Genomic DNA, 9494 nt, shown 5'->3' with positions numbered 1-9494 from the left:
ATCCCTCTTTTTAGAGAATTCTTTGGTCACCATATATATTAATTTTCTTCAGCAGACATGTATTTTGTAAAAAAATTTCCATATTTTCCAGACTGGCTCCACTTGCTTTCAACTTGTAAAATAATGTGGTAAAGCATGGCGATACACGCTTCAAGTGTACAGGAAACAAAATCGAGTTTGTTTTGACCAAAGTACTCAACTTTTGACAGGTTCATGATGGTCTAGTGGCTGCAGCTTTTAAATCTTCTTGCCCCAATAAATATTCTTGTCCACGCCCCTTTATAATTTAAGATCGAATCACTTCTCCTGTCATGAGCAAGCCTTTTTTACTAGCAAAACTATTAATTTAAATTAATCAGTGCGATTGTTTAAAACTTCTGTAACAGTTTCCTTGAGTTTCAAATAATTATACCGTAGTGGAAAATATTAACATTAAAACACAAAACAAGCACTTCCAAAGGAAACTTTTTATTTCATAATATCCTCCATGAAAAGAAACCCACGCTTCATAGCTGGATTAATCATACGCTCTCCCCCGCAAAGCTTTGCTGACAATAACTGAACGCAAAGAGTGTGAAAAGAAGTTCTACGGGAGAGGTTAGAATTTGCAAACAGGAGGATGTTCTAATTTTCGGAAATTTTGGAATGTCTGCGATTGACTGTTTTTAAAACTGCTCTACTTTTTTTTAGCTCAAAGCTTCCATTTCTGATGTATTTTACCTAACAAAATTAAAACACTTTTAGAAAAATAATCTTAAATAACCTTCACTTGTGAAAAAAACATTTTAAATTTCTTTTTTTTAAATTTATACTTTTGACGATGGAGACCGCCATTTAGTTCCTGTAGCGCATTTCTTCTCAGGTTTCTTTCATTCAACATTAGAAAAAAAAATACGAAAGATCTATTTTGCTTATTATAAAATGCAATAAGTTTTATTTGTTTTTCTAAAATATACAAATATATTTTCCACTCATCTCTATAATAATAGCCGTATTCCGTCTGTCTATCTCTGCGTGGACCCCCCGCTGAGTTAGAAAATGATGTTACGGAAACACGAATATCAAATGCGATATATTTTTATCCACTTTGTTGCGACGGGTAAATATAAAGCACGGGCGAACCTGTGGATTTTTCCACGGGCAACGACTAGTCTCTTTAATAATAACCGTATTTTGTCTGTCTGTCCGCGAAAGCCGCATCCTGTTACGGAAACACGAAATGAGATATATAAAAGACGGGCGACCCCGTGGATTTTTCCACGGGTTAACGGCTATCTATATTATAATACTCGAATACGTCTGTCTGTCACGCAAAATGGTAGCTTAGCTGCGCAATAGCGAGAAGCACGCAATACGGTATAAAAAGGACGGGCGAACCCGTCCTTTTTCCACGGGCTAACGACTAGTATATGCAATTCTTTCTCAGAGAAAACTCGGTTCCCAATTTTTTACTAATTTTATATTCACTTTGGCAAGAAATATTAAATAAAACAAAATAAAGATAATTTTACTTCTATAAAATAATTAATGTATTAAATTGTTTTTAAGTTCTATGTACAAAAAGGCACGCGAAGTTTTTCGTTCGGCGGGCATCTGCGATATTTATCAGACGCAGATAATGCTGAATGGTACAAGTTTCGGTAGTGTTCGAACGGCGTCAGCCCAGTTGTTGGTAGTACAGTGCTGTGACGCACTGATTGTATCAAGCAACGCCGCTTAGTTTGACAACAGTCAGGTAAATTTCCCAAAGTTTGGGATGGTAACCGGGAAGTAAATATAACCTGTTGAGATTTATCGTCCGTTTTATTATCTTCTTTTAATAAGCTTTCCACGTCGAACGCGCGTTTCTTCACTATCACTTGCTCCTTATGTTTAGTTACTTCGGTTGGATAGCTATATCTTCGCTTTTCGTAGCACGTCGTTGACGTGGGTTGAAACGGCGATAAAGGTGGCGATGTTGGAGATGTCGGAAATAACGGTGCGCTAAACGGTCTACTGTAACTGGTAGAAAAATAGTTTGCTCGAGAAAAATACGGATGATACCAAAATGGTAGACATTGCTCTGGTAGATCTTGAAAAGCCATAGCTCTTCTTGCACGTCTTTGCGCACGTCTTCTTCTGAAATCACCTTTCGAAAAATCGTCATAATTCGCAGGATTTATGGCCCAGTAGTGTCCCTTTCCGTTTGGGCTTCGACCAGCTTTTACAAAACACTCATTTAGACTCAAATTATGACGAATACTGTTTCTCCAGCCGGGACCCTTATCACGAAAGTATGTAAAATTTCCCAACACGTAACTGTATATTTCACTAAGTACCAGTCTCTTTTCCGTTGATGCCAATATGGCATTTGCTATCAGACTTATGTAGGAATGATTCGGCTTCTCGTTTAAGCTTTCTTCATCGTCTGATTCGTGGTCAAACGGCTCAGAAGGGTTTTTCTCCCTTTCAGTCTTGAATTCGCGATCAATCTCTATGGGCGAGTGTGCGACAAATTGCTTTTTTTTGTCGACTTCACAGCATACTGCATGTTCTTTCGTCAAATCACCTTTCTCTAATACTTTAGCAGTACCTGTGTGTTGACCTTTAATTTCAAGGTCTTTTCTTGTCTGTAACTTTGTTATTTCGCAAACTGAAAAACTGGATATCTTCTTTGCTTTGGCAGATGTTTCAAATTGGACACGTCTAAAATCAGGACTCATACTCTTGCACGCCAATCTAAAAGTTGAAAAATGTAATAGGTTTCACTCTGCGCTTGTTTGTCAGAAAATGGCTAATTTGTAAATTCGTCTGACTACCTTGTCGAGATGTTATTTTCACAATAACACTTAACGATCATGACAATTTATTATTATCAACTTAAGTACTTTTCATCTCTTCTCTGATTGGTTTAAAAATAATAAACGGTGTCATTGTTTTGTGGTTGTAGAGTAGTACATTGTGATTGGCTAGAATATTTCGAATGTAATTTTAAGTCCTTATTTTTCCTGACTAAACTGTTTTAATGATCATGACAAAAATGACATGTTAGATCCATTTTGAAAAGAGAGAGCGACACAATTTCCTGGCTGCTATAAAAGAACGGATGGATTATGTTTCATGACAAGTCATTTCCACATTTAAACAATACTTTCTAAAAAATCTTTAACCAATTAAATTACTTCCTCGACACATCTGACTGAGCATGAAGTTAAATCAATCATTGTAAACTACAGTCGAAAACACAGAAGTATCTCATTCGTTATTTCAATTTATCTGTCGCCTCTTTGTCTTAGTGGTGTTCTTAACGAGCAGTGGGGAGATGAAACTGAAAAGGCTTTTTACAAAATCAAAAGAGTTAGACAGAGGAAAGAAACACGTGTGAAAAAATGAAGGCGAGAATTAATTTAGCTTAATTAGAGTTATATAAATGTGTGTGTTATGAAAGAGACAAACTTCTTTTCCTTTTGCCGGGGAATGGAGCAGTTTGCTTCATTAAAGATTTTCTCTTTTTTACATGTTTCATTTCATCATTTTGCAAAACGAAAGAAGCTTCTGTGGCTAATTGAATGATTGCGCGATAAATTTACGGCGAAATGCTTAACAAAAGAGGCTAAAATCGCTATGGCTGATTTAATAAAAAATCACATAAGGGAACAATAAATCAATTCCTAATTTCATAATTATTTGTTGCATCCTTTCTGAGTGATGAATTATATAAACTTGCTATTTCAATTATCCGTTTCACCATCGATCCATTTCCGGCAATATAATCCAATCGGATCAATGTTATGTAAACACACCGCGTGGGAGTAACCACTCCTCCTTTCCTTTAATAGTTTAATATAAAAAACCCACACAATGGATGGATGGATGGATGGATGGATGGATGGATAAAATACCTTTAAATATATACAAAAATACAGTCTGGAAGTACAAAATACAGTCTAACTAAAAATATTTATAAATGTCTATAAGTCCCGGTTTGCTTTAATTTCATCAGAACAAAATATATATATCCCCTACGTCTACGAAAATGTGCTAGATTTTAATAATTTTTTTTTTTTTTATAATTATTATTTGAAAATCTGATATTATATTTATGTTGTATTAAACTAATGTGGGTAGTAAATACAGTAGCATTGAGAAGACATTCCAATGTCCCCCTTATCACTTCTAATTGCCCCCCTTATCACTTCTAATTATTGACTTGCAGACATTCTTGCATTTTTAAATTTAAAAGTATATGTTGCATTAGATGAGCAGCAATGGTAGGAAATATAGCGTTTTTAAGCACATCTTCCCCGCCTTTACCCTTGAAAGAGTACGCTCTCGTATAAGCAGCACCCATAGTAACAAAAGATATTTCATTGAGCGTCTATCATTGAGTAAGTACATTTATTGTTTTTTACATATATTCTTATGTTCTATAATAAGTAAAAAATTTTCTGATATTTTAAAAGTATAAATTTTACTTTCTTTTTTAAGTTTTATTATTTCTTTAATTAAAAATCTTTTTAGCAATTTTCAAAGAAGAATTTGCTCTTCATGAAAGAAAGCTTTCTCATATCCTGCAAGTATGAATCAAGTTCCGTTCTTTTAGAAGACCCTATAATATGTTGGGTTTCTTTGTTCTTAGAAAATAAAAAGTTGAATATTTTAAACATGGGTCAAAACAAAAATGAAAAAAAGCATTTAAAATGCTTGTCTGAAGTGCTGGCTCTGTTTCTGCGAGCACTTTTGTGATATCTTTCATAGATCAATAATGTACAACCATTATTTACCAGCTTTGAATCTCCAATGACATACTTCTTTGCACCTTCTCCCAACCAAGCCTTGCTTATTTCCACCCTCTCTGCCCCACCCTATCTTTTACGCAACAAGACAAACACAAATCGAAGATTCCATGTTTTCTACCAGTTACAACATGCGACAACTTGCCACTTTAATGACGTCAGCAATAGTTGACAGTTTATTTTGATTTCGTAAAGCTCTCAAGTTAAACGATAAACACGACTACGGACGGAAATACAATGCGGTCAATATCTCCGCCATGAAAACAAATCAGGTGCCTTTCCAAATCTGTGGCACTTGAAAAGAAAAACTTCCATTCAGATTGTTTAGTCTAATCATAAGGCGATGTGTAAGGAGAAGACAAAGTTATCAAAGTATAGAGGACACTTAGAAACATGTGATGATGTTTAATCGGTGTTTTGTGCCAAGAAGAAGGAAATATGACGGAGACGATACATTTTTGAACTTTGACATGAAAGGACTTGTGCTATATAAGCAATCTTTATCTTAAACTTTATTGCAAAGCGATCTCTTTGTATTTGTTTGTTATGCTTGTTGTTAGGTTTGTTATGCTTCGACTAGTTAGTGCGAACCTGATTAAAACATCTTATTCACGAAATCATGAAGATTTTCATACATTTCCAGTTTAGCGCGCATTTTATATAAAATTATTTTCAATTCCTTGATAATTTTTTTATACTATAACACGGTGTGACGCATGGATAATAATTAAAGGTATTACTATTAAAAAATCCCTCTTATCATCTGACAATGTAATTAGAACGATGGTAGGCACGTTACGAAGCTCTTAATGATATAAAAGTAGGTTGGCACATCAATCCACAAACGAGAAAATACAAACAACCGCAAATCATCAAGTCGCGCCAATTTTTTTCAAATCCATGACAACCAAACTTATAAAATGATTTATTGATGTCAAATTTGCAATCAAACATTTTCTAATTGATTTGTGCTCTCCGCCGGCATGTAATTTTGATTCTTCCTTCTATTTCCTTTTAATGTTTTATAATCTTAGCGTGGGAGAGGTTTAGGACATTACTAAAGTGTTTTATGCAATTTGGTTATAATATAAATATAAAAATGGCTTGTGTATCATCAGCTTGCAATTGGTGTGCACTTTATTTTTAATTGATGGATCCACTTGATGATCTAATGTCTGCAAGTGCACAATTCTGTGGTGTCTTCACATACGAGAAACACCATTACAAATACTTGTGCGACAACGATGAATTTTAAAAATATACTTCGAATTAAAAAATGCTGACATTAAAACATACAACACAACAAAGAAAGTAGCTACAAGGGGCTAAACTCCTTTTTGTGCTACCACGGATATTCAAATATTCTATATTTTATCAACGTTTTAAAAAAAAGATCCTTAAAAGGCGGGTTTCCACTGAAACGAATGTGATCAAATTGATCGACGTGGATCGAATCGATGTTACTAAAAATAGAACATTGCATGTTGACGTCGATCTAGGCCGTGGGCTATGCAACAATATCGTTCAGTTTCTTTGTCCAAATTTGGTGACCGATATTTTCTTCTAAAAGTTCAAAGAAGCAATGTTCTATTGAGAAAAAATTATGTTACCAACTCTGTAAACCCGCAGTTTTTCAAAAAATCTCTTATAATAATACGGAGTGTATGTGACGGTCATAGTGGATATCGTCATTTTCCTTTGATGTCGCCGAAATTTTCTCTGAAGTCGCCGAAAAAAGTATGTCTCAAATGTTAAATTTTGTGACGTTACGGCGCGACGTCAATAACACTACTACTAACGTCAATCTCTATAATAATAGCCGTAATCCGTGTGTCTGTGTCTGCGCGGACCCCCCCCGCTGAGTTAGAAAATGATGTTACGGAAACACAAATATCAAATGCGATATATTTTTATCCACTTTGTTGCGACGGGTAAATATAAAGGACTGGCGAACCCGTGGATTTTTCCACGGGCAACGACTAGTATCCTATATTATATTAATGAAGCCATTACGGTGCACTTGAATATTTGAGGCCAAATAACTTGGAAACGAGGTGGTGACGTCAATGATTTTTCACCGCGTGGGTAAATAGGGACCAGATAGGACCAATTTGGGTAATTTTCCCAAACCTGGGTCCCTGAATCCGTTTCGGAATGGACGGGTTGATGACGTCATCAAAAATCATTTAAACCCCCCATATTTGCGTAACCGTTTGTCAAAAGTACATGATTCTATACATTTTCTTGATCAGCGTTTAAAGACCTATACGTTGAAGGCAACAGGTATACAAATTTCTAAAAAATAATTATGCGTGTTTTCGTGGCTTTTTGCTGACATCAGCATAATTATTAAACCCTTATATATCATTAACCGTTCATTAAAATCACATGATCACATACATTCTCTTCATGAGCGTGTCGAGCTCTAAACAATAGAGACAACGGATAAAATGAATTTCGTCAATTTGTTTTTTCATATGCACTGCTGACATCAGCAAAAGGTCTAAAATAACCAATTTTTACATTGTCCCTCCTGCCTAAGTGGATTTCTCCACGGGCCTTATCGACTAGTACAATTATAATGACAAGTTTTATCGACAATCTGCCACGTCTTTCTCCGCCCCATTTAGCAGTTTGTTTTGATCTAACCTGCTACAGTACGGAATTGCCAAAAATCTTTTATGCCCACTGCGATTTTAAGTTTGTAAAAATATAATTTTGAAAAAAAATGCTGACCACGCGATTTATAAAGTAAACAAACTTGAATTAGCGCGAAAAATAAATGGAAAGCGAAAGCGTTTTTTTTTTTATTCATTCGAATTGTGTAGTAAATGAAACCCTCGTACGTCGTAGTGCAGGATTGAGTAGAATTATAGAAATTAGAATAGAGTGGATTAAATTAAATAGAGTAGAGTGTGCAATTGCCCAAACTTCTTACGATGTATTTCCCAAGAGTACAGAAGAGAAACTAGAAAACAAGGAACTCCCGCCTCTGTGTTATTAAGAAAATGTAATCAGTTGTTTACCAACATCAATAAATTAAGACGAACGAAAGATAAAAAACAAAAGGAACTTGGTATGTGATGTTAAAGATTTCAGCTGCAGTGTTAGTTTAATTGTGTATAGCTACATTTTATGTTGTTTTTTTCCTGTACTTCGATTTTTCCATAGAATTATGCAGTTAAAAAACAAAAGATGAAAACCTACAAAATTTTCTGAAAGATCGAAGCATGTTCTAGTACTCCACATGTATTATTTGTGAAAAGAATATCATTCATAAAACTGAAAAAAGTAAGAATATTTATTTATAGCACATTATTCGAATGATCGAATATTATTCGAAACAAAGTCGCAAATATCTCTTTATTCTCTATTTTTAGATTAGTGGCAAGGGAACTCGTATCACTCTTTCACGAGCTGAGACCTCTGACGGTCAGTTAAAGGCTGCGGCCGAATTTAAAAATGACGAGCGAGTTGTGACAGTGCTGAGAGAAAAAGATTGTGTTGCGCTCGAAGTGCATTATCATAAACCCTGCCATAAGCTTTATGTTAAAAATCCACAAAAGAATTTGACACAGTGCGAGTCTTGCTATGAGATGTTTTATGAAACATATGTCAAAATGAAATAGATAGAAGAAAAAAAATTGTCAATATGACTACTCTGGTTAGAAACTTTAGATATATTCCTGCTAAACAGGGTAGCAATACTTTCAATTATAAAGCTTCTAGACTGCGGTTAAGGTTACAAAAAGACTTCCCCGAACTCGTCTTCCATCGCCCAAAATTTCGCAGAAAGAGCTATATTGTCTATCTCAAAGAATATGAGGCGGGGGACGTGTTGGCATCTGAAAATCTAACAGGAAGTGAAGGTACAACATCAGAGAGTTCTTCCAGCGACGAAAGCGAGTGGGGTGATAACGACGCAAGGGGATCCGAGGAACTATCTCTACCATGCAGCATTTTAGTTGCGCAATGTCATCAAGGCATCAGAATCGTTCATCGTAAACTGGCCGCCCACTTCCGCTGATTTTGATAAAAGAGATGTTCGAGAATTTGTTCCTCCAGTACCTGGCTACTCAACATGAGTGACGAACCTAATTTTGAGACACGCCTTAACATCAAGGGCGTGAAACACGATCGAATCATTTTGTCACTAGCACAAGATCTGATTTATAACGCGACAAATGGAAGAACAGTTACGCCTAAATCAATGGCCTTATCGATGGCTGTAAGACAACTAACTGGGAGCTACAAGTTGATTAATATTTAAACGGCTTTGGCTATTGCACCTCCCACTTCTCTTTGCTACGGCATGATACTGCATTGGCAGAACAAGCAAGCTTGCGCTCGCCTGATTTACCTCTTACAGTTAACTCCCGGTAATTCGAACCTCCAAGGGAACAGAGAAAACAGTTCGACTTAACGAATGTTCGACTTTAAGCTAAGCTCCCGTTAATTCGAACTTAGAAAAAAATGAGATATTAGTTCGAGTTAAGGCGATTTTTCTTCAGACTCTATAAAATTTACAAATCTTACAATCTAAGTTTTCACTGAAAAAAAATTCGTATGTCGGTTTGACTTAACAAAGGTATATGGTGGAAATTTTAAAAAAACAGAACTTGTAAGGAAGTAACTTTTGTTACGTGCAAGAATGTATTTATGTTCTAACCTTTTTTCCACTTCTCCAGCCATCCATCTGACGCTTTAAAATTTGTAAGA

The 9494-nt window shown here is 35.4% G+C and overlaps 2 protein-coding genes across 2 annotated transcripts; one reads left to right on the top strand and one right to left on the bottom strand.

The window, feature by feature from the left end:
• Positions 1 to 1441: 1441 nt before the first annotated feature.
• LOC130645512 (forkhead box protein fkh-2-like) lies at positions 1442 to 3346 on the bottom strand. Its single transcript, XM_057451527.1, has one exon. The coding sequence runs from the start codon at positions 2700 to 2702 to the stop codon at positions 1551 to 1553; it is 1152 nt and encodes a 383-aa protein (XP_057307510.1). The 5' UTR covers positions 2703 to 3346; the 3' UTR covers positions 1442 to 1550.
• A 4510-nt stretch (positions 3347 to 7856) lies between these two features.
• LOC130636308 (uncharacterized) lies at positions 7857 to 9233 on the top strand. Its single transcript, XM_057446018.1, has 2 exons — positions 7857 to 8066; positions 8156 to 9233. The coding sequence occupies exon 2, from the start codon at positions 8428 to 8430 to the stop codon at positions 8800 to 8802; it is 375 nt and encodes a 124-aa protein (XP_057302001.1). The 5' UTR covers positions 7857 to 8066; positions 8156 to 8427; the 3' UTR covers positions 8803 to 9233.
• Positions 9234 to 9494: the final 261 nt, after the last annotated feature.

The sequence above is a fragment of the Hydractinia symbiolongicarpus genome, chromosome 1, assembly GCF_029227915.1.
Source record: "Hydractinia symbiolongicarpus strain clone_291-10 chromosome 1, HSymV2.1, whole genome shotgun sequence".
In the NCBI taxonomy this organism is placed as follows: Eukaryota; Metazoa; Cnidaria; class Hydrozoa; order Anthoathecata; family Hydractiniidae; genus Hydractinia; species Hydractinia symbiolongicarpus.
This window is presented reverse-complemented; position numbering and strand designations above follow the sequence as displayed.

Excerpts from the sequence above, each read along its gene's own strand:
- LOC130636308 (XM_057446018.1), top strand. The coding sequence starts at position 8,428 with ATGACTACTCTGGTTAGAAACTTTAGATATATTCCTGCTAAACAGGGT.
- LOC130645512 (XM_057451527.1), bottom strand. The coding sequence starts at position 2,702 with ATGAGTCCTGATTTTAGACGTGTCCAATTTGAAACATCTGCCAAAGCA.